At 33.8% G+C, this 24,670-nt stretch overlaps 1 protein-coding gene across 6 annotated transcripts in view; it reads right to left on the minus strand.

The window, feature by feature from the left end:
- Positions 1 to 24,670, minus strand: part of NFAT5 (nuclear factor of activated T cells 5) — a 122,965-nt gene that overhangs the window by 34,551 nt on the left and 63,744 nt on the right. For 3 of the 6 annotated variants that reach the window (XM_035024874.1, XM_035024872.1, XM_035024873.1), the window contains 4 exons: positions 18,165 to 18,723; positions 12,162 to 12,354; positions 9,734 to 9,924; positions 7,305 to 7,477 (listed from right to left, as the gene is read on the minus strand). In XM_035024874.1, the coding sequence (XP_034880765.1) occupies positions 7,305 to 7,477; positions 9,734 to 9,924; positions 12,162 to 12,354; positions 18,165 to 18,723 (1,116 nt within the window). Of the gene's footprint in view, positions 1 to 7,304; positions 7,478 to 9,733; positions 9,925 to 12,161; positions 12,355 to 18,164; positions 19,237 to 24,026; positions 24,612 to 24,670 lie in introns of those variants that run through there. The other 3 variants (XM_035024877.1, XM_035024876.1, XM_035024875.1) reach the window with 3 other exon arrangements.

The raw sequence follows: 24,670 nt of genomic DNA on the forward strand, positions 1-24,670 counted from the left end.
TATGTGGAAATTCCATTCCACTGATGCTTATCAAAACTTTTTTTCCCCCATCTCATTTTTTCCCTTTATGTATTAAGAGCATATGATGGCCAAATGAGGCTCCTCTGAAGGTACAACGTGTATATATCTTCTATATATCTGTACTTACATTACACAAAGACCTAGTCTGTTACTGTTCAAGATAATTTAACTTTTAACTTTTGACCTTAAAAGGTCTTTTCTATTAAAAAGTTTAATGGTTACCTAACAGCCCAGACACCATACTAAACAGAACTAAAGTCAGTATTATTTAAGCATTAACTATTTTATTTTTATCTTTAAGTAATTAGTAAGCCAGCTCTTGAAAGTGATCATACTGCTTTAAAATTTTAACACAAAAAAAAGCAGCCACTTTTCTGGTCTTATAAAAACAATGTGCTTCTAGATGCTTTTCAAATAGCAGCTCAAAAATAAAGTTGAAAAAAATTAATGAATATCTGAATACTGAAAAATAACAGCATGCCAAAAGAATTAGTAAAGCTTTTTTTTTTTTTTTTTAAGATTTTATTTATTTATTTGACAGAGAGAGACACAGTGAGACAGGGAACACAAGCAGGGGGAGTGGGAGAGGGAGAAGCAGGCTTCCCGCTGAGCAGGGAGCCTGATGCGGGGCTCAATCCCAGGACCCTGGGATCACGACCCGAGCCGAAGGCAGACGCTTAACGACTGAGCCACCCAGGTGCCCCATTAGTAAAGCTTTTTAATAATGTCTGTGAAGAGAAGGGAAGTTTATTCAATGATATTATCCTTTTCCTGAAGTTGTGGGATAGAGAGAAATAAGGGAAGTAGAAACTTGTTAAATTCAGCCAGATTTAATCCAATATACATTATTGTGAAGAAAGCTATAATTGATTTTGTTATATTTAAAAAATTAGCATAGGAGGGTAGATACTAAAAAAGTATGAAAATTGATATTCTTAATTTGATATAGTATCACCAAATAATATATACAATATACCAAAACAAAACAAAACAAAAAACATGTATACCTGTATTGTCTGGAGAAATAGAAATAGGTCAAGAATATAAAAGGGGATAATTCTTCCATCCCCTTAAAAACAAACAAACAAAAACAGATAATGGATCCAATGGTCACTGCTAAACCAGCAAGTAAAAGCAGACCTTCTTTTTCAATGTCATAAAGCACAACATGAATTCTGGCAATAGGCCTTCTTTCCACTGAGTGTCTCTAGTTGGAAGATCAAATGTCTGTTTCCTCTCCTCCCTTCCACCTCTATCACCTTTTGGTCCCTCTTCCTCTTCTACCACCCTCTCATCTTCCTGTTTCCTTCTACCTCCCATTCCAATTCTAACCCTTCTTACTAACCTATTTCCTTTTTACCTCTCTTTCTATTCCAATTACTCAAACCTGTCATAAAGGTTATACTCATGGAAATAAACATAAACCAGGAACCCATAATGGAACAAACATTCTTATTTAAAATTTTTTAAATAAAAATATTTTTTGGGCCCTTTGTTTCACTGTGTATTATTTATATGTTTACTTTTCCTCCTCCCTCATATCCCCACACTCTAAAGCCTAAGTGCAAGCCTCACGCTTCCTAAAGTGGTCAGGTTAAAATTCAAATTCTTTTTTTTTTTTTTTTTAAATTCAAATTCTTTAGCTCAACACAAGTTCCTATAAAACAGATCTTCCTAGCTCTACTAACTTCAAATCTTACCACTTCTTCAGTGTGTGTGTATATATATATATATATATATACACACATATATATTTAGAGAGGGAGAGGGAGGGAGGGGAAGAGGGAGAGGGAGAAGCAGACTCCCTACTGAGCAGGGAGACCAGGACCCTGAGATCATGACCTGAGCCGAAGGCAGCCGCTCAACCAACTGAGCCACCCAGGTGCCCCTATTGTATGATCTCATTTATATGAAATGTCCAGAATAGGCAAATGCATAGAGACAGAAAATAGAATAGTGGTTTCCAGGCTCGCGGATAACGGGGGAATGGAGAGTGACTGCTAAGAGGTACAGGGTTTCCTTTTTTGGTAGCAATAAAAGTGTTCTAAAATTAGATAACGGTGATGGTCATACAATTTTGTGAATATGATAAAACTGTACACGTTAAAAGGCTTAATTGCATGGTTTGCAAATTATATCTCAGTAAACTATTATAAAAGAAAAAAAGAAGCTATTATAGGACAGAAAGCATGAACCTAATTGTATGTGAATTTAAGATAATTAGATGCCTATATGCCAAAACCCTAATTATAAGCTATACAACTTAAAAAGTATATCCACTATTAAAGTTGATAAAAATTAACTCTTTCCTATATTTTATAGTAGATATCAGCTCAAAACAATGAACAAAAAAATCAGATTATCTCTTATCTATCATTTCCTACTCTCAACAGTTTGTCCCTATTCTATTAAAGTGAAACCAATCATTTCTACTTTATTAATAACAGACTTATTGTCAAGATCAAATGGGATAATGTAGTACTACTATTAATAGGAAACTCCATTCGATTAATACTCACTGGAGTGGAGGAATGACTTAACTACAGAGGATTTGGAACCAGGGGTTGGGCATGATTAGTCCAGTCTTCTTTCCTCCCTCTTCTGCAACTGCCTACATGCACAAAGCATACGTTTTAGATGGTTTGTGCCTGTTGATATGAGGCCTGCAATTGTAGAAGGCTGCTCTGACTGGGTGGATAGATGTATCCTACTCTGGGATGAAAAAGTCCTCTTTTGAACAGTTTTATCAGTAGTCAAGTTGGCATTATCATCTCAATTTCTCTAACTCCTATGTGTCTAACTCCAGTTACAAAGGAAACATTTATTTATTAACTTCCTAAGACCTCAGCATACATGAAAGCACTTTATAAACCACAGAGTATAAGACAGAGATAAAATAATACTATGGAAAGTAATATTGAAGTTAATGCCTTTTCCTGTACATCTAGTTTAATATTTAAACAAAAGTAATTAAAAAGTAATAAAATTTCTTTTTTTTTAGATTTTTTATTTGCGAGAGAGAGAATGAGAGACAGAGAGCATGAGAGGGAAGAGGGTCAGAGGGAGAAGCAGACTCCCTGCCGAGCAGGGAGCCCGATGTGGGACTCGATCCTGGGACTCCAGGATCATGACCTGAGCCGAAGGCAGTCGCTTAACCAACTGAGCCACCCAGGCACCCCAAAGTAATACATTTTTTTAAAAAAGATTTTATTTATTTATCCGACAGACAGAGACCAGGGAGAAAGGGAACACAAGCAGGGGGAGTGGGAGAGGGAGAAGCAGGCTTCCCGCTGAGCAGGGAGCCCAATGTGGGGCTCGATCCCAGGACCCTGGGATCATGACCTGAGCCGAAGGCAGATGCTTAACGACTGAGCCACCCAGGTGCCCCTAAAAAGTAATAAGAATTTTAAAAGATTTCATTTTGTTGTCAGTTAAACAAAAAAAGATTGATCAATCTATAGACTGCTAGGTAGTATATTTAATGCAAACCCATGAAGATCAAATTAAAATTATATTCTGAACAAAGAATGATGACATTCATTACATACAATGACAGGTTTTCAAAAAATCAAATCACTGATCCACTAGCAGTGTACAGATCAGGAGGCTTAGGGGTGGTTGGCTGGCTCAGGGAGAAGAGCATGCGACTCTTGATCTCAGGGTCATAACTTTAAGCCCGAAGTTGAGGGGTAGAAATTACTTAAATAAATATTTTTAAAAACGGAAGCTTAGATTCTTGCCTAAAGGATTAGATGTAATTGATATTCATAGAAATTACTATTAGAAATATTTTAAGCTAGTTTTTTTTTTAAAGGAAAAAAACCTGTTTGTATGAAAGTCCATGAAAATAACATTAATAAGAAATAAAGGGACGCCTAGGTGGCTCAGTTGGTTAAGCAACTGCCCTTGGCTCAGGTCATGATCCCAGGGTCCTGGGATGGAGCCCTGCATTGGGCTCCTTGCTCAGCAGGGAGCCTGCTTCTCCCTCTCCCTCTACCTGCTACTCCAACTGCTTGTGCTCTCTCTGTCAAATAAATAAATAAAAAATCTTAAAAAAAAAAAAAAAAGAAAGAACTATGAAAACTATCATGTAAACTTATTTGCAAATTAAAAGAAGTATGGGAACTATTACTGTCAAGGTACCCCTTTATTTTTTTATTCTTTCAAAAATAATTTTTTTTTTTAAAGATTTTATTTATTTATTTGACAGAGAGAGACACAGCGAAAGAGGGAACACAAGCAGAGGCAGTGGGAGAGGGAGAAGCAGGCTTCCCGCTGAGCAGGGAGCCTGATGTGGGGCTTGATCCCAGGACCCTGGGATCATGACCTGAGCCGAAGGCAGACGCTCAACTACTGAGCCACTCAGGCGCCCTCAAAAATAATTTTTTTGAGTATAATTGACATACATACAATGTTACATTAGTTACAGGTGTACAATATAGTGATTCAACAACTCTATACCTTATGCTATGCTCACCAGGAGTATAGCTACCATCTGTCACCATGCTATTACAATACCACTGACTATATTCCCTATATTGCACCTTTTATTCTCTCTCCTTCCATAACTGGAAGCTTGTATCTTCCACTCCCCTTCACCCATTTTTTGCTCATCCCCCAGCAACGTGGGTACCATCAGTTTGTTCTCTGTATTTATAGGTCTTATTCTACTTTTTGTTTATTCACATTTGTTTTTTTTTAGATGCTACATATAAGTGAAATCCATACAGTATTTGTCTTTCTCTGACTTGTTTCACTTAGTATAAAACCCTGTAGATTCACCTATGTTGTCACAAATGGCAAGACCACATCGTTTTTGGTAACCCTTTCTTTCAAAGAAAGTACTGATCATGTTTATCTAATCCAGTTTCTCTAAGCAGATGAAAAGTGACAAATAGTCAACTAAAGGAATAAAAATAAGTAACCTACACCTCCATAATAAATGACTTCTACAAAAGGAAATGGAAGGGACAATACAGGTATTCAAGTAAAATCCTCCAGTATGAACAGAGATCTATTTTCTCAATTCATAAAAAGTCTAAATTACACAAATAAATCTCCTAGGTAGAGGAAACAGTTCACTAACAATCTCTTTCTGTAACCATAGTCCTAACCACCCAGAGGCTTTGGCTAGGATGAAATGAATTGTTTAAACTTGGTTTCAGCACTGCAACTTTAAGTGATTATAATGACAATATAGCATAGTGGCTAAAAGCAGAGGCTCTGAATCCTAGTCTTACTATTTACTAGCTATGTGACCTTGAGGGAGTAAATAACTCTAAGTCTCCGTTTCATCAACTGTAGAATGGAATCCATATAAGGTAACGGAGAGGACTAAATGATACAATACTTACAGTGTTTAACAAAATCCCTGGCATATAGTCAGAGTTCAAAGCATGTTAACTTTTATCATTGGCCATATATCCTTTCCATTGCTTCTTAGGGCCATCAAATCTACCCCACACATCACCTCCCAGAGAGATACACTTTTTTGCAATGTGGACAATATTATCATTAAGAGTGATAATTAACAAATGATAATAATTACAGATGAAAAATTTCAGAAAATTATGTTTTCCAGTTCTTTTGTATTTTCTACCATCTTTAGCCAGTTATATTTATACTTTAATAATAACTTAATGAAAAAGAAAATGAAGAAATGATTGAACACACTAATGAAAGAAAGAACAAATAATTAAAGCTGGCAACCAATTCGCAGTCTCTGCCGAAGCAGTATGATCTCAATTATCTAGCACCTCCTGGCTCTGGCCTTCAGAGAGTGGCTATGGTCATGCTCAAAGTATTAGATCACTTAAAAAAAGAACTGCAAATACATCATTAAAATTGGAAATTCATCCTTTAAGAGTCAAGTTGGGACATACTGTGAATTATAGTAAATCCAGAATTGGAGCACCTCAATTAGAAAAGCTTTAAAACTCAATAAACCATCTACAGATTGTTTATTTTGTCCCTATCTAAAATGCAATAGAATGGACATGGAATTTATGATTTGTAAAAGCAGTCTATTTGTAATTGCACATCATCCAGAAATAGCCCAAGGAAATACTAGTATCAACACAAATTTGTCATAATAATGAAAAACAGAGAAATCCAATTGAGCTCTCTTGACATCAGAAAGATATTTTAGTACTTAAAAAAAAATTAGAGCATTTGCTAAGCTAGAGTATGGCTACATAATCATTTCGAAGATGAATTAAAAGAAAGGGAAAAATAAGATTTACAAAGGATGAACAATTTGACAAAACTAAAATACAACAACAAAGGTTCTGTAGGGGTAGCAAGGTCATAATACAGAAAACAACCCAAAGGAAATTCAACTGAATAGAACTGAGTCTCTTTTGCTCTTCTGAATTCAGGTACAAATTACAAAAACACAATGCCAAAGAAAATTACACTCAATGAAAATCTTCTTAAGTGACATATAAAGGAAAAAATTTTCCTATTTATTACTTGTAATACAGGGAAAGCAGAATATATGTTGAGACACATACAACAACATGATTGAATCTAAACACACACACACACACATTTACTTTCTATGCCAAGATTAGCAAAATAAGAATTTCATTTCCCACTTCCCAACACTATAATTTAATGGCATAATTTGTAATCAGAAGTCCAACAGCTGTATATTTACAAAGTTCTGCTTACCTTAGTGTTTCTTCTGTTCTAATAGAAAATAGACTTAGGATCACAGCAATTTATCACACAACAAAGATGCAGCAAAAAAATCCTTTGGCTTTCCAATTTACTTCAGGTAAACCATTCAGAGTACATTTTCTTTTTTTTTTTAAGCATGGAGCCCAACAGTGGGGCTTGAACTCATGACCCTGAGGATCAAGACCTGAGCTGATTATCAAGAGTTGGAAGCTTAACCAACTGTGCCACCCAGGTGTCCCTAAAGTACTTTTTCCAAAATTAAAAAGAAATTTTTAAGTAGGCTCCACGCCCAATGTGGGGGGCTTGATTCACGACCCTGAGATCAAGAGTAGCATTCTCTAGCAACTGAGCCAGCCAGGCGCCCCCTCAAATTACTTTTAAAATTAGTATGTGATGATAATAGGGAACTACAAAATGCTATACATCTTTAGAAAATTATTTGATATTATCCACCTTTTAGTCTAGAAAATTTGACTACAGCTTTTTAAAATGTTTCAAGTTTTGCAAGATCACAAGCTAGAGCATATGATACATCTGAAATTTAGGGATATCTGCAAATTAACAGAAAAGGAAAAAAATCCAATATATATTTTCTTACTTACTACATAAAATCGGAGAAGAGGGTGTCTGCAGTGTCAAAGTGGAGCCATCTTTCCTTGTGATATTAACTCTAAAAACCAATCTGGCACGAGTGCTTTTTTTCTTGGAACCAGCAATTCCTATTCTGGCTTCAACATCAGCATTCCTCAATTTCAATATCCCTACGCAGTCCACCCTAACACACACAAAAAAAGACATTAACTGATATTTTCTGTTGTATAAATAGTACAATATTCTTAACCAAATAAGTCTCTTTTTTTGGGGGGGGGAGGGGCAGAGGGAGAAAGAGAGAATCTTCTTAAGCAAGTTTCATGTGCAGTGTGGAGTCTGACAGGGGCTCGACCTTACATCCCTGAGATCAGGACCTGAGCTGAAATCAAGAGTTGTAGGCTTAACTGATTGAGCCACCCAGGTGCCCCAAAATAAGTTTCTTTAAAAATTTTTTTTTGCTAATTATTAATTTTTTGAAAATGTAATACAATCATAAGGTTCAAAATTCAAAAAGTACAGAAGGGTGAATTCTGAATATTCATAATTCTTAATCTTGTCAATTTTTCATTTATAATAATAGTGGAAAAAATAGTAAAGTAAAATCACTATTTCAAAATCTGAACATAAGTAATGGTTTCCAGGAGATACTTTTGACATTTTTAAATTTTAGTTTATTTTTTCTGTTTTATTTTCTTTTAAAGATTTTATTTATTGGAGAGAGAGAGAGAATGAGCAGGGGAGAGGTAGAGGTAGAGGGAGAAGCAGACTCCCCACTGAGCAGGAAGCCCAATGCAGGGCTCAATCCCTGGACCCTGAGATCATGACCTGAGCCGAAGGCAGACACTTAATGGGCTGAGCCACCCAGGCGCCCCTTATTTTATTTTTTTAAAAGTATGCTCTCTACCCAACGTTGGGTTCAAACTCACAACGCTGAGATCAAGAGCCAGTTAGGCACCCCAACTGCCATTTTTTAAAAAATAAATGTATCCTCTATTTTTGCAGCTAATTCATATATTAAAATAGAAGGAATGAATTTTACTTAAAAAACAAAACAAAACAGAACTAAGAACTGTCTCCAAAAGAATGGAACACTATATAGCCATTAAAATATATGCTATAAAATAAGATTTACTATAAGGAAAATGCTGATGGTAAGTGAAAGCAAGGTTACAAAACAGTGGGTACAGTATTATTTCAATGTTACCAGAAAAAAAGGATGGAAAGATATGTATCAAAATAGTGGTTATTGGGCTCCTGGGTGGCTAATTGGTTAAGCATCTGCCTTCAGCTCAGGTCATGATCCCAGGACCCTAGGATCGAGCCCCGCATGGGTCTCTCTGCTCAGAGTGAAGCCTACTTCTCCTTCTCCCGCAGCCTCTCCTCCAGCTTGTGTGCTCTCTCTCTCACTCACTATTTTTCTCTCTCTCAAAAAAAAATAGCGGTTATTTCTGGGAAGTTGGCTTTTGAGAGGTATGTTTTTAGTTTTTTATTATTATTATTCATTTTTCTTTATTATTTTTCATTGTTCTGTATTTTCAACTTATAATGAATAAGCACTATTTTCATAATCAGTAACTCTTTTCTTTCTTCCACTATATACATTTATTTTTATAATTTTCATAAGTTAAAAAACAAGTCTTTACTAAATATTTTTCAAAATTTCCCCTTCTAATTAACCTCTTACTAACCTATTCAAAACGGCTTTCAAAAGGAAACTCAAAACTAAATAGAGAAATGTCATTAGCTATCCAATATAAATAATTGCAACATAAGTCTATCCCTTTTCAATATGTTTGCTGCTGTTATGGTTTAACTTTAGGATTAAAGGACCTTAACAAAAGGCTTAAGGGAAAACATTCTAAATTTAAATCATTAATACTTCTAATATATTTTAGGCATTGAAAATGCATAAGATGAAAAAAACATAGTCCCAGAACATACTTTTTTTTAATATAGGAAAATAGAAACAGAAGGTGAATTTAGAACAACAATATGCTTTTTCACATTAAAATGGGTCAAGGTACCATGAATGGTCTCCGTCAAAGAGTTTCTAATGCAAACACTAAGAAAGCAGAATTTAGAAAAAAAAAAAAAGAAAAGGAGAATTTAGGAGAGCAAATCAAATTGTTTGTAATTTTTATTTTTTAACATTACTTTTATTAATTCCAACAAGTAAATCCATACTATTTTCAAAAAAGCCAGCATTCCACTTGCTTTTATTTCCTTGCCTTTCATCATGGGAATTCCATGGCAAAGGGCAAAAGAGTTCATTTTAACCCATTATACCATTCTGCAATCATCTATTTTTGTATTTGTAATGTTTAAAACATTTAAATAAAATACTCAAAATCTTCTTTTTTTACATTAGAAACCAAAATTTTTTTGAGCCCACTGCAAAAGTGCAATGTATACTGAAAAATTTTTTATACTAAGTACTTACGCCAGTGTCATGTTGTTGCTTGGATCAAGACCAACTTCTATAACGGTAGTGCCTTCAATGTCCACTTCTTTACAGGGAGTTGTATTTCGCCCAGTTACCCTGCAGGCCTGATAAAATCCATGTGGTTTCACTCGACCAGAGTCATTACCCACAAACACTTGCAGGACTACTGGCTCATTATGGCCTTCCAGCTGGAGTGAGATAACATGGAACATAAACACTAATTAGCCTTTCAAATAATCTGATTGTCAAATCAAACACTTAAGACCAAGTCCTATATTTATAACTGGATAACAATAAAGAAATCATTTAAATCCTCAAGAAAAACAAAAGTACAATATTTTCATAAAAAGGAGAAATGGCTAAGTTTCTGTACGAAATGTTTTAATTCTGTAATAATCACACTTTGATTAAAATTTTATGTTTAATGATAAATTACCATTTATAATTAATTTGTACAACCAGATGCAAATGAATACACAGTCCTTTAGGTATTTATAAATTTATGGACTGCCAAAGCATGTGGGTTGTTCAAAATCTACCACCACCACTAATGGAAAATTCACTAAATGGTGTTAGTGGCATCATTATCATCACCATCAAATGAATACACATAGTGAATTTTTTACTCTTTTAAAGCTATTTAAATAGGAAAGTGAAGGGCACCTATATAAATAAAAGGGAAATGGAGCTCATTTGCATAGACTAGATACACACACACACACACACACAACATCATGAAATCCTGGGCCAAAACATGGTTTGAAAACTGGTATTTCAGACCAGGATCTATGGGTCCTTACAGGTCTCTAACAAGCCTTCGTAAGTTATAATTTGTATGCTGAAGAAAAAATAAATATTTAAAACAGCATTTGGGAACAAATGTTTCCAACGCAGATTTTTGTTCAGGTTTACAGATAAACCCTGAAGCTGCTAATATAGAATGCATAAAATCACAAAATAACTTGTACAATGTATACCAAAGGGCTTTAAAAAATTCAGACATCTTTTCTAACCCAGTATAGCTACATCTGTGAAAAAGTATCAAAATGAGGGAAATAAGCAGATAAATAAACAATCTACTGAAACCATTAGCAGTACCTAGAACAGTGTCTGGCACTTAAAGGGGTGCATATTTGTTGAATGAATGAATAAATAAACTTCTGAGGTCAGTCAATTCACTCCCTATCATAGTTAGACAATCTAATAATACTTCTGGCCAAAGAGTATTTAAACAAAGCATAACTTAAAGTTAGAGCAATTGGGTTAAAAATACTGACCAAACTATCAACATGTACGGTTAGACAAATATTTACAAAAAGCAAAACTGAAATTTCTTATTTACCTATTATTTGTCCTGAGTTTGGGGGATTGAGGATGGGTTGGTGTGATGAGTAGCAGAGGGATAAGGAATGATGTTGTTGACTATTAACCAACCTTATAAATAGCCACGGATAGGTTTCCTGATTCCAAGATTCTACCATTATTTCATTAAAATTTAAAATGAAAGGCAGTCCAATTGAATACTACTCAACTAACACATTTTCACAAACTGTATTTAACAAGAATTTACCATGTGACTAGCCAAAATTCCTCCCTGTTTGATGTTTTATAAGGGGCAGAAACACTTATTAAATACCCCCAACCCAACTCTTTTTTGGTTTGTCTTCAAAGAGAAATATTCTTTGTAACAAAGTTTCCCAGGTACTGAAATTTAAGCCCCCTTTTTTCATTTAGTCTAAATTATGAAAAGATGAAGATTCAATTGATATCCTATTTCACAAAACTGAAGACTTAAATTATTTATCAATCCATTCTTTTCTGAGATGAACAGTCCTGATTTCTTTGGCCATCTCAAAAACCTTATTTTCCAAGTTCATAGTAATTTCTATAATATTTTTTTAATTCACTTTAAAATTTCTTCTTAAATATTAAGTTTGGGAAGAAATAAATACAGTTGCTGCCTATATCAAATGTAAGGAGAACATAATTCATGATTTCCAGATATTTATCAGAATACATTCTCACCTCCTCTTTCATCTAAGCTAAAATTCAAATGACATCAAAGTAACAATATCGGGCTTAGGATTCAGTTTTGCTTTAATTTCCATTATATACACCTAGCAATTCTACCATTCTATTGTAGGCAGCTTTTGCTGGTTAAAAACAAAACTGGAGGCACCTGGGTGGCTCAGTTGGTTGAGCGACTGCCTTAGGCTCGGGTCATGGTCCCGGAGTCCCGGGATCGAGTCCCGCATCGGGCTCCCGGGTCGGCGGGGAGCCTGCTTCTCCCTCTGACCCTCTCCCCTCTCATGCTGTTTCTCTCTCTCTCTTTCTCTCAAATAAATAAATAAATAAAATCTTTAAAAAAATAAAATAAAAACAAAACTGGAGAAATTCTTTGTATATTGCTAAATAAAATCAGTACCTTTACTGTAGGAAAGCCTTGCTGTGTTCTATCCTTTACTGAGCCACGGCTACCCTCAGTCAGGTACCGAGCTCTATGCTGGGTCTCAGGCTGTACAACTATCTTCAACTCCTTTCCCTCACTTTTAACAGGATACTGTCCACACAACATAGGGCTCTTCTTTACTCCACTTCCTTTTTGGTTTTCCAATGTTCTGAGAAGTCAAAGCACAACGTGGAAAAAGTATCAAAAAGAGTTTTTTCTACAAAAGTCATCTAAGATAAAGGAAGAAACAGTATAGGCAGTACATTAAAAACAACTGATTATCTTACTGACAATATATAGCCTAAGGGAAGATACATTCCATAAGCAAACTATCTCAAAATTTTGTAGTAAAATTTAACTATACAGTGCAAAAACAAAAAATGCATATGTGTGGTAGGAGGAGGGGAGGAAGACTGAACGTAATAAGCCAGGAATAACAGGTAAGAGAATAGCTGATGTCATTATAACCTTTCACATTATTCTTCAGTCAAAACAAATTTTAAAGCTACAAGATTAACTATCATTATCTTCTAATCAGACTTGCAAAGCAAAAGAAAAGTGGGAATAGCAAAAATAAATAAATAAATAAACAAAAGGCCTTAATAAAACAATTAAAAGTACATGTAGCATACATATTCTTTTGGATATCTTTCTCAGGATAATTTTTCTGAAAAAATTATAATAAAAAAATCAGTGATCCAATTTTTATTGGGAAATTAGATTTACTCTAAAAATCTTTCTTAGAAGTGTAATTTTTCAGAGTATTTTTATTTGTGATTAAATAATTAAAGACCTTAGCATATAAAATCTTTATAAGCTGGGCTTTACAGATAGGAAATCAATTTTTTTTTTTTTTTTAAGATTTTAGTCATTTATTTGACAGAGAAAGACACAGCAAGAGAGGGAACACAAGCAGGGGGAGTGGGAGGGGGAGAAGCAGGCTTTCCGCGGAGCAGAGAGCCTGACGCAGGGCTCGATCCCAGGACTCCGGGATCATGACCTGAGCTGAAGGCAGACGCTTAACGACTGAGCCACCCAGGCACCCAGGAAATCTATTTTTTAATTGTATTTCTTTAAATTTTTTTTATTTTTAAAATTTGTATTTCTAATATTTGTTTATCATGCATTTGCTATGTGGAATGTATGTTCAAAGAAAAATACTTCAAATGGTGGTTAGAACTTTAGGTCAATACATTTAATCTGAAGCATTGCAAATGTGACAAATACAAAACAATACTATTAGTTTTAAAATAGATTTAAAATTATCCATGTATGGGGTGCCTGGGTGGCTCAGTTTTTAAGTGTCTGCCTTCAGCTCAGGTCATGATCCCAGGGTCCTGGGATCAAGCCCCACATAGGGCTCTCTGCTCAGTGGGAAGCCCGCTTCTCCCTCTCCCATTCCCCTTGCTTGTGTTCCCTCTCTATCTCTCTCTCTGTCAAATAAATAATCTTTTTAAAAAATTAAAAAAAATAAAATTATCCATGTCCATTTTTTTTAAAAGATGTTATTCATTTGAGAGAAAGTGAGTGAGACACAGAGAGAGAGAGAGCATGAGCAGTGGGAGGGACAGAGGGAGAGAGAGAGAAGCAGACTCCTGGCTGAGAGGAGCAGGGAGCCCGAGACAGGTCTCGATCCCAGGACCTTGGAATGATGACCTGGGCCAAAAGCAGACGCTTAAGTGACTGAGCCACCCAGGCACCCCTACCCATGTACATTTTAAAACAGAGTCAGAGGGGATCCTGGGTAGCTCAGTCAATTAAGGTTGGACTCTTGGTTTTGGCTCAGGTCATAATCTCAGGTTCGTGAGATCAGCCCTGCATGGGGCTCTGTGCTCAGCGGGGAGTCTGCTTGAGATTCTCTCTCTCTCTGCCCCTCCCCCCTCAAATGAATAGATAAATCTTAAAAATAAAATAAAATGTCATGGCCTATATTGCTTTCTGTATGACTCACACTGAAAATATAGGAGCCAAGAGATGACTGTGGACAAAAATCTCCAAAAGCAAACAGGTCCCAAGAGGAACATTATGAATTCAAAGAAGAACAATGGTGGCTAAGAAGCCTTAAAAATGGCCCTAAGGTTTAACCCTCCATCTCTAACCAAGTTGTTGCCTCTATTACCAATAACAAAAAGAGGAAATACTGGGGCGCCTGGGTGACTCAGTCATTAAGCGTCTGCCTTCGGCTCAGGTCATGATCCCAGGGGTCCTGGGATCGAGCCCCGCATCGGGCTCCCTCCTCCATGGGAAGCCTGCTTCTCCCTCTCCCACTCCCCCTGCTTGGGTTCCCTTTCTCGCTGTGTCTCTCTCTGTCAAAATAAATAAATAAAATCTTAAAAAAAAAAAAAAAAAAGAGCAAATATTGTATTCTCAATGGAACCAGGGACTGGAGTGAACCTCATGGCTAGGAAAGGGACAGAAGAATGGAGAAAAGAAGGAATGCAAAGGAATGGGTGAAGACTGACAAGTTAAGTGGGAGAGTTCTGAGGGCTAGTACTGTGCTCCATCATCTTAATATTCCCTGAATCCTGCATAATTCCTAAAACCAAAGGAGCTGAGAAAATAGTCCTTGTTGAAGGCAAATAGGAAAAAGGAACAAAGAAGGAAAGAAGAAAAAAGAGCACCTACTTTAATAGTAAGATGAGAAAGACTGGATCCTAACTGGCCAAGGAATGCCATTCGTGTAAGTTTGACATACGTAAGTCAAAGATTACCTGTGTAACTCTTTAAAAGGCCCTAGAAGAATAAATTCTACGAATCAAAGAGTTGAAACTGGAACAATGGGCAACAAATCCTATTTTCCTTTTCATCTTTCTGGGCAGAAATTCAAACATTTGCTTTCAATACAACGTGCTCTCAATACATTTGCTCTTATCTATGAAAACCGACAATGGTATCATTTTTTACTTATTTTAAAACCAAAGCAAAAATATTCGCTTACAGCAACTATGTAAAAACACCCCCCAAATATTCACTGAAAAGAAAATACAGCAAAATACTAAAAGCAGTTGTACTGAGTGACTAGATTATGGGTTATTTGTTTTCTTCTATTTTTCCAAATGTTTGTAATTAATATGTATTAATTTTATAATAAGAAAAGGGAACACTTAGTTTGAAATATAAGGAAAATTTAGCATATGTCAATGAATTTGGCAAGATACAGTTTTTATATTCACTTATGCTAGCCAAGCTAATATTTATGAGGATAAACAGATGAATACGAGTTTTACAATTTCAGTAAAACAAAATATTTCATTTGGGATGAAGGCTGCTAATTGAGTTGACAAGTATACATAGTCTTAAAAAAGAATAGTCCATGTAACTAAACAACTTCTGAAAGGATACTTTTAAAAGCCCTCAAAACTATCTTTATTCTCTAAAGCTTAAATGTAAAGATGGAATACATATATATACTTAGATCTTTAGACATGTAAAAAAATGAAAATGTCAACTAATCCTTGGAAAAGTAGTCAATTAAATTACTAATTTTTAAGGCATGATGGCTTAAGAACAAACCAGAAAGTAGCAGTTAATTGTATGGGATTTTACTTTTAAATGACATCTAAAAGGTAAATCCAGTTTTGGCATACTCTTCAGAAGTCTTAAGATGACATTCTAATTCCTTTGTGTTACACATCCTTTTGGTTGTCTATGTCACAAAAAAATAATTTCTACTACAAAATGCCTAAAAAGGGTTTCACATCCAGATGACATCATGTCTTAATTTCTATAAATATCTAGAAGAGACATAGGGCTACTGATTCTCAGGACATTTAGTTGAAGAATTTAAGAATGACATAGCTAGGAATGTTTAAATACTAAGTAGTTCCTTTTCAAATGATTTTGTTTTCTTAATAAACTCTAACTTTTATATAATATTTTAATTATACAAAAATGCTATTGCCATCTTGAAGATCAATAAAACTGCTGTATACAACATATTTGAGAGTATATTTCCTATAATTTAGCATTATAGAAATTGTAAATATATGGCACATTAGATCTAAGGCTATATATACCTTATCCCTCAAAAGATTTCTAAATTTCTTTCATGTTTCTAGAACCTTTCTTGTTGAAGAATATAGGACATTAGTTTGAGATCCTCTTAATAACTGCTTTGAAAAGCCTATTTTTCTATATATTTACATAAACTTTTATCCTCTCCTTGATATAGTTCTTATAAATTCAAAATGAAAACTTCTTCCATCATTTCTATTTGCTAGTGCCAAATATTTTTCCATTACCTAAGAAGCTGGACATTTCTTCTGCTGCTTGATGAGTTTCTGTTCCATGAATTATTTCATGAGAGATTTTTGTCTTGACAAATGTTATTATACTTTCCCTGGGTAACCTCAAATCATTTCTAAGATATTATCTATCATACAAAAGCAGAAGCAGAAAAGATGTAGGTCAAGATATCTCTTTAATAGGAACTGCAAATCATATGTGTTGACTAACCCTATGTCAAAATTTTATTTGTTCATTTGGATCTTTAACATTTATTTCAATATAAAAATGAAAATCTCTCTTCTGGAACTTAAAAAAAAATTTTTTTTTTTTTGCCTCGAAGCCCAAATAAACACCCGTATTTAATGACAGATACACATGAGCCTTTTAAATCTGTGCAAGTATGTTTCAGAGCATTATTTTACAGGTACTAGTTGTACAAATATGTTCTAGAATTGACTCTGCTAAGGGCAACATTTTAGGAAAGGGTGTATCTTTTTTTTTTTTTTTTTTAAGATAATTTCCTAATCTGGACTTTCTAAAAAGAAAAAACATTTAAATGTTTACTTTTATTTAACTACATCACCCCAAAGAAGTTCTAAGTGAGAGGAGAAAAGAAAACAGTATAGAATAATTACACTTAAATGGTAGATAAATGGTAGCTATTACTTTAAAAATGTACTGACAGAATATTTAAGAACAAGTTTAATGTACATTAAAAAATATTCTCTACAATACTCAACCAGATTTCTGACTTAAAAGATATAAATGATGTCATCAAGTAGTAAACCAACCTATCGCTTCTCCATCACTCTCTGTAACAACCTGAAATTGTAGGAGGTTCTGGATCAACTAAAGACCATATGCTGCCTCCCGAAGAGTAATCTCTCAAAATCCACTGAGTTAAATTTTATCAAATTATGTTGAATGTACTATAGGAAAATCTAATTTAAAAAGTCTAGCAATTAAATATAATAAAAGTACTAAAGGAATTAATAAGTTAAAAATAAGTCATAGTATTCTATACTATAGCAATAAATATTGTGTACTATGGCCACTGAAATATATTTATATGCAGATATATTTATAGTGAGTGCTGTGAACTGGCAGAGATGAATGAAAACTCAAACATGTACCATGACCTGTCCTATCACCCTTCCAGTACATAAACCCAGATTCACAGGAAAAAAATTAGTGATGTATTTTTTTAAAAATATCAGCACAATGTATCAAAGAAAAAGCTTAAAATAAATACATGAATCTAAATGATGAGAATCAAACCATCAATTTAGTTTTTTCTTGTTTTCATCAAAAGAAAAAAGCCTAAATTCCTCATAGAAATGGAAATGGGTTGAACCATATGGGGAGACAACATGAAAGAATACAAACTAGCCCTTTTCAAATGTTTTGAGTTAACTACGGCCATTACACTCTAGTTATTTCTCTGAGTAAAAATATTTTTAAATCCTTTTAAAATACAAATCCATTTGTGAAATTTAAGTTATTTCAAAACAGATTATTTTCTACTACTCATACCCATAATAAGATACCTATTGCTAAAATCTATTAATGTTTTTCTCTAGTGAAACTTGGTAATTTTAAATTCGAATTTTCATCTCAATGATAAAATCAGTATCTTTGCTTTATATGCACACTTGAATTGAGCAATTACAAAAACTGGGGAATGATTTATTTATTTATTTTTTGTTTTGTTTGCACAATGGTGATAGAACTTTAAAAAATGTGAATACCAACCCATTTCCTGCTTTTGAGTTGCCTTTGTTGTCCGTGGTAAGCTGAGAAAGCACATAGTGAGGTGCTTTGGCACTGTCGGCATCAAATATATCCATATTAGATTCTTCACAATCTCGTCGTTTGACCCCCGGCCTCTGCTTTGGATTTCGTTTTCGTGATTTACGAGGTACCTCAGTGTTATCATTGTAGGAACTGGTGCTCATGTTACTGAAGTTGGAGGGGGAATCCTCCATCCACATACTGCAGCTCTGCTCTGATTCCAATCCACACCCCTCATCCTGGCAGGACATCCGACTGTTATCCAGCAAGTCCTCAGGTGGTGGTGAGATGTACAAGACTGTGTGCCTCTTCGGTGTTGATGGATGCTGCTGAACTGTGTTACTGGTTAACTGCTTTTCACTTACCCCTCTGTTACTTACCCCCAAGGCTGAGGAGCAGCTCTCCACTTGCATAGCCTTGCTGTCGGTGACTGAGGTAGAATAAATGGTAGGGCTGGAAGAGGTGGTAAAGGAGCTGCAAGCACCGCCCATGGAGGAAGAGGAGGGAGCTGAAGAAGCATCTGCGGTGTACAATTTAAGAGTAAATACACTATACATATTTTCACCTATGCTGGCTAGCAGTCCCATTGAAAATGTGATTCGTGAACTGATTGTTTTTCCCCAAAATGAATAGTTGGAATTTGGTTAAGTTTTAGAATATAAATGCTTCAAGCAATACAAGGCCTAAAAAAATGCAATTTTAAAAAATGCCCAAATAGCGATATTTTACTTGTGCTATAATTGATAGATTTTTAAAAATCTAATTTAATGTTTTAAGCTGTAAAGCAAGAATAAAGCTTTTATTGCCTCAGCTGGATGTTCTGTTGAATTTTAATCATTTAAAATAATAAAGAAAACCCCAATATGAAATATATGCTTGTGGTCCACATTCAATGCCAATTAAATAATCCATTATAGAATTTGAAAAGTGGGACTGTGCTTAGCCACAAAATATTAAAATAAGTTTCTAACCTATGAAGCAGAGAACTACAGGTCATTTTTAATGCAGACACTCCCTGCTTCAGAGGCAAATCCTGGAATAAAAATATGAGAAAATAAATGAGAAAAGAGCTGCTGATTATTCCAGATATCAATTATAAAATGAGAAATAAATAGAAAAATATATAATCAACTGAATTGGAGGCAAAATGGAACTGGTACCGTCACTATGATTGTTGTAAAATCTAGAATAAAAGTGAAAAACGTTTGATTTGGAATATGCTGGGCTGTGGAAGATAAGGAAGTTAACCACTAAGGGTATCCAGAAGTTGGAAATGGCAGTTCAAAACCATAATCTCTAAAATAAATAAATCCATCCTTTATGGGAGAATTAATAAGTAGAGTAAGGACTGATTATTGGATGGATTTCTCTTACAAAGTACTTGATTACACACTCAGCAATTGTTTACCACTATTGATTTCCTCTCTTTAAAGGGCCTGCTTGATTTTAACCATTAAGGGAATTTCTTAATATAAGTAACAGTAACTTTTATTGACTGAAGCCTAACAGAAAAGAGTTAAACAAGAAATTCTAGTGCTGGGGAAGCACTAAAATTAGTTTCTATAAAAAGGTCTTTTACAAAGCCATTTATTTATTATGCCTAGCAAGAAAGATTTAAGTAGATCTTTTCAAAACATGTGGCAACTGGCAGAAGAGCTTGTTGAAAAATACTACTACTTTAAGCCTTTACAGCACAACCTCAAAGGCACACTAATAATGTTAAGGTTGGAAGTTGTCAGTTCTTAAAATTTTAGAAATACCATTTGATCTTGTATAAGACATGGGAAGGTTCATAGTCATACACACATAAAACTAAGAATAGGTAACATGGGACAGAGAGCTAAAAGATATGTTTAAATCTAAAATCAGTTTTTATCTATAGCCAAGTGTGCCACTGTGTTACAGTAGTAGGATAAAATTTAAAACTGATGTGCAGTCATTGGAATTGCAATATTTTTATCAATTATAATCTAAACAGTGAGTGTAAGAACGCCAGTGTTCAGATAATCAAAAGCCAAGTGCCAAAGATCTATTTTTAAATTAAAAACATGTACCAGAACACTTAAGTCATTTGAAAGAGCTAAATTGATCCGTAATTTCTCACTGCTGTCAAGGCTGAAGAGCATAATAATTAATATTAGCCATTAATGATGTGATCTACATAATGTCACATGGAAATATTTTTCCCAACTACCAGGAGTCAAAGAACCTAGGGCAATTAGATGATACCAGTTCCATTTTCCAGTTTGTATCTTTGTCAAATGCAGTAGCTGAAATTGGAAAATTCAGTCACTTTAAACTGCATTCCAATTTAAAGAAAAATTTATCAATTTCGTATCATGCATTAATGCAATGTTTTCTTAGTAAATAAATATTTTAAAAAGATTTGTAAAAACTACAAAATCTAGATGCTAATGTCAGTGACAGTTTAGGAGCTGATTTGTAGCCACTTTGGGTTTAAACAACAAGTTTTTTCCTTGTTTTTTTGAAAAATACTATAAAAATCATTTTTAAAATAGAGAAGGTATTATGTATAACATTCCTCCATCTGTTCCAACTATTGGCAAAAATGAAACTGAATTTGTGTGTGTGTATAAGCCTATGTTCTTCATCTTCAGAGAAATAAAAGTACGCAGCATGCAGGATTTGCAGTGGAACACACAAAACATGCAGCATGAATGCTGTGAACGTGTATTTCTGTGAAGCGGCTTTCCCCCACCCACCTTTTTTTAATCTAAGTATCATGCACATGAGAATGCAGAATATGAACATCTCAGGGATCCCTGTCCATGACAGATGGAAAGTACTGGTGAAAAGTAATCATGAACTCAAAAAAGCAAGTTATGTGATATTCATGAATTTAATATGCAAGACATAGCCTAGCATTGCTCTTAAAGGTATATATGATTTTATCTTGCAAATCTTATCAAAGCAATCATGGTTATAAAACCCAATTGATATAATCATACATAAATGTCTGTTCTGGGACAGGTATGCCAAGCTGTGATCTCATACCCTACATAAATTAAAATATTCTATACATTTTCCCTGGACACCTAACATACAATTTTTATATTTTACCTGCAGTTTCCTGGATATACTTATTAAATAAAAAAGTTCATTAGCACAAAACTATGAAACTGAAAACATAAACTCTGTCAGAAGACAGCAGTAAGCATCCTTTAATTAAAAAATATTATTACTTTTTAAAGCCTATCTCAGTTTGAGCCTAAATTACAAAAGATTCTATTCATTTTAAGACTATAACAAGTAAGACAAATTTTTAAAACTATAAAACTCTTTACAACAATATCACCGTTACGTTGATAATGACGATAATGGTGTATAAAATCCTTCACATAAAGATGTTTTACATTTTGGTTAGCAAGACATCACCTAAGTGTAATAATAATGCCAAATGAGGTGGTGAAGTGTAGAATAAAAACTATGGGCCCTTTCTAAGATCTTTCTTAGACCCTCCCAAAACCTAACAAAACCTAACTTGCATGTAGTAAAAATTTAAGTTTTTTATTAAATTGATTAATTGGAAGCCAATATTTGAGAACTATGTTGAATTATATTAAAGTTATATTGGCCAATATATTGGCCCAAAAACATATCTTACTATAATAGCATTATCTGATACAGGGAAGGGTTTAGAAGTAACTTAAGAGTTTAGAGGTAACTATTTGCTATTTCTACAAAGAGTGTGCTAAAAACTTTCTTTCTTGAAACTATATATAAACCAAATTATCTACTTGCGTATTAATCCATAAATTTATAAGAATAAAAAATCACTAATATTATCTATTAAAACTACATTAAATTATATCAAAAACATTTTAGATTTCTAAACACAAATTTCTCATTCCCAAGCAGTCCCAGAAAAGCACTCAAGAACATTACTGGGAATACTGTAAATGTACTTAAAATATCTACAAAGACCTTTCAGTCACTATATAATTAAATATCAAGAAACAGCTTAATTGACTTTCTACAGAACTAAAATTCTAATGTAATCCTGCCTCATCTATATATTCTTTTTTATTTTTAAATTGTTATAAACAAAATATGCTAACTACTCTTCCCCCCTTTTTTGGTTTTGAGTCTCTTTCTCAATTTATAGACTATGTTTCACTGCTGCATATTAAAAGTACAAAATCTCCAAAAAATTTTTTTTAATAATTGCTTTTATTTTCTAAGCAGAATAGTTGTAATGTATTTCTATTTTATACCTTTATAATTTTATTTGTTCTTTTATTTTTTATTCAAATTCATTTACTTAACATATAATGTATTATTTATTTCAGGGGTATAGGTCTGTGATTCATCAGTTTATTTGTTCTTTTAAATCCCTTACCAATCCTTTGCAAAGTTGTCAGTTTTTCTTAAAATTTTTTCTTAAAATTATTCTTTTACCTAAGTAACACATGAATAAATTTTTCATTTTTTTCTTTTATGGAAAAATTATCTTTGAACCTAGAGGAATTTTATTTTTCCATAAACTTTTTTGTGACTAGAGAGCATGGTGAAACAAAGGGAAAACTGTTTCTACATTTACTAATGAAAATTTACAATTTTAAAAGAATACATTAATTCTAAAATGTGTAAGTGAAAGGAAGAATCACATCTATAGTGTTCTATGTCTAAGTCTAATAATTCTATTATTAGCAGTAGCCAATTACTAGACCAAATGCCAGTAATGATGGTGAATATAAGTTGTATATTATATGCTTTTAAGAACTGATGGAATCATTAAGGTTCACTATGAATATTCAAAGTAGTTGGGATAAGGAGAATAGCAGATAATGCCTACATAGATATCCCAGAATTTCTAAGTATTATTAATTTGATGAGAAAGATGAAAATGGACTTTTAAATGCTACCACATACAGACACTTGTGTAGATTTTATATACTCCTTGCTTAAACTATATTTTAAAATTAAGAACTATTATAGTTCTAGTTTTGTGAACCAGAAATTAATTACCATATCATTTTAGTGCTTAAAATACCATAAAAAAAAAAAGGATAACACTTTATATGGAACTAACTAAACTTTTTATGGAAAGCTTTGAAATTGGAAATATTCTTTAAAGTCCTCAAAAGAAACAAATACCTTTCACTAATTTAAAATATGTGACAGCAATGGCATTTAACTGAGCTTCCAAGATAAAAATGTGATCCCTAGTATTTAAATATGCACATATATTTTATAACTTTTCTACATCAGGGCAAAATCAGTTGAGCTTCCTAACAAAGTCATTAAAAGCCATAAAATTTTGCAAGTGTGCTTAAGTGAACCAATAGTGGAACGGAGAAGGAGTAAACCATTGACTGTTTAGAAAATAATCTTAAAAAACAATCCAGATATTTGGAAACATTTCTGGTCTAAAATACTTATTGTTCAAACTTAGTTATCCTTTTTAAGTATTTCATTTTCTTTCTGGTAACAATGACTTCAAATCTAAACATCTTGCCTGATAAAAGTCACCAGATACAAGGACATAATTTTAGATCAAAGAAGAAAGATATTGAGAGAAAAAAATTGTAAGGCCAACATTCATGTTGCTAAGGGACTGAAAAATCTAGAACACACAAAGTGGCTGCAAACCTGCTTTGTCAACACCTTACATGCCAACCTTCGTTTTCTACTTTTCTTCTTCTTCTTCTTATAGTATTAATGTAAAGTTTAAAACTTTACAAAAAGTTTTTAGTTTCAATCAGTATCAATCCACTATTTAGAAACAAAAAAAGAAAGGAAGGAAGGAAGAAAGAAAGAAAGAAAAAAAGACTTATGAAGAAGTCTGAAAACGAGACCGACCTATACCCTGGGTGAGATTGGATGGGTTAAGTGTCTCTGGCACTATTTGTCTTCACTATTGACAGACACTGTCACACAACCCACCACACGATGCCTGTCTCTGAATGGCGAAGCTAGAATGCAAGTTAAGTGTATTAATAGAAAAAACAACTAGCATCCCAGCATATAAAATAAGCAATCCAGATTACTTTACCAAAAACAAAAACAAAAAACAAAATTGTAGGGTTGATCATTTAATTTACATGTTTAACAATTTCAATTTCCATTTGTACTTTTCCCACCCAACATAAGCTTACATGCCACAATAAGCAATGTTTTAAAACAAACTTTAAAAAAATTAAATTATCAACATCCAAATAAATGCATGTGGAAAAATTTCGTATCCAAAATTTTTGTTAACTCATATTCACCAATGTGTTCTGTATACTAATGCAATCTAATCCATAAGCCAGAATGCCCTCTCTCAGGTGTTTTTAGGTTGTGCCTTTACCCAAATTCCTTTAAAGAGTAGAAGAGAATACGCTCTGATCAAAACACGCAAGCAGAAAGAAATATCTGTATTTTATTTTATTTTTTTCAAGATTTTATTGGAGAGAGAAAGGGAGAGAGAGCAATCGATGTGCAAGGAGCATGAGCAGGGTGGA

The sequence above is a fragment of the Mirounga leonina genome, unplaced genomic scaffold (genome assembly GCF_011800145.1).
Source record: "Mirounga leonina isolate KUSES-001 unplaced genomic scaffold, KU_Mleo_1.0 Mir_180, whole genome shotgun sequence".
Lineage (NCBI taxonomy): Eukaryota > Metazoa > Chordata > Mammalia > Carnivora > Phocidae > Mirounga > Mirounga leonina.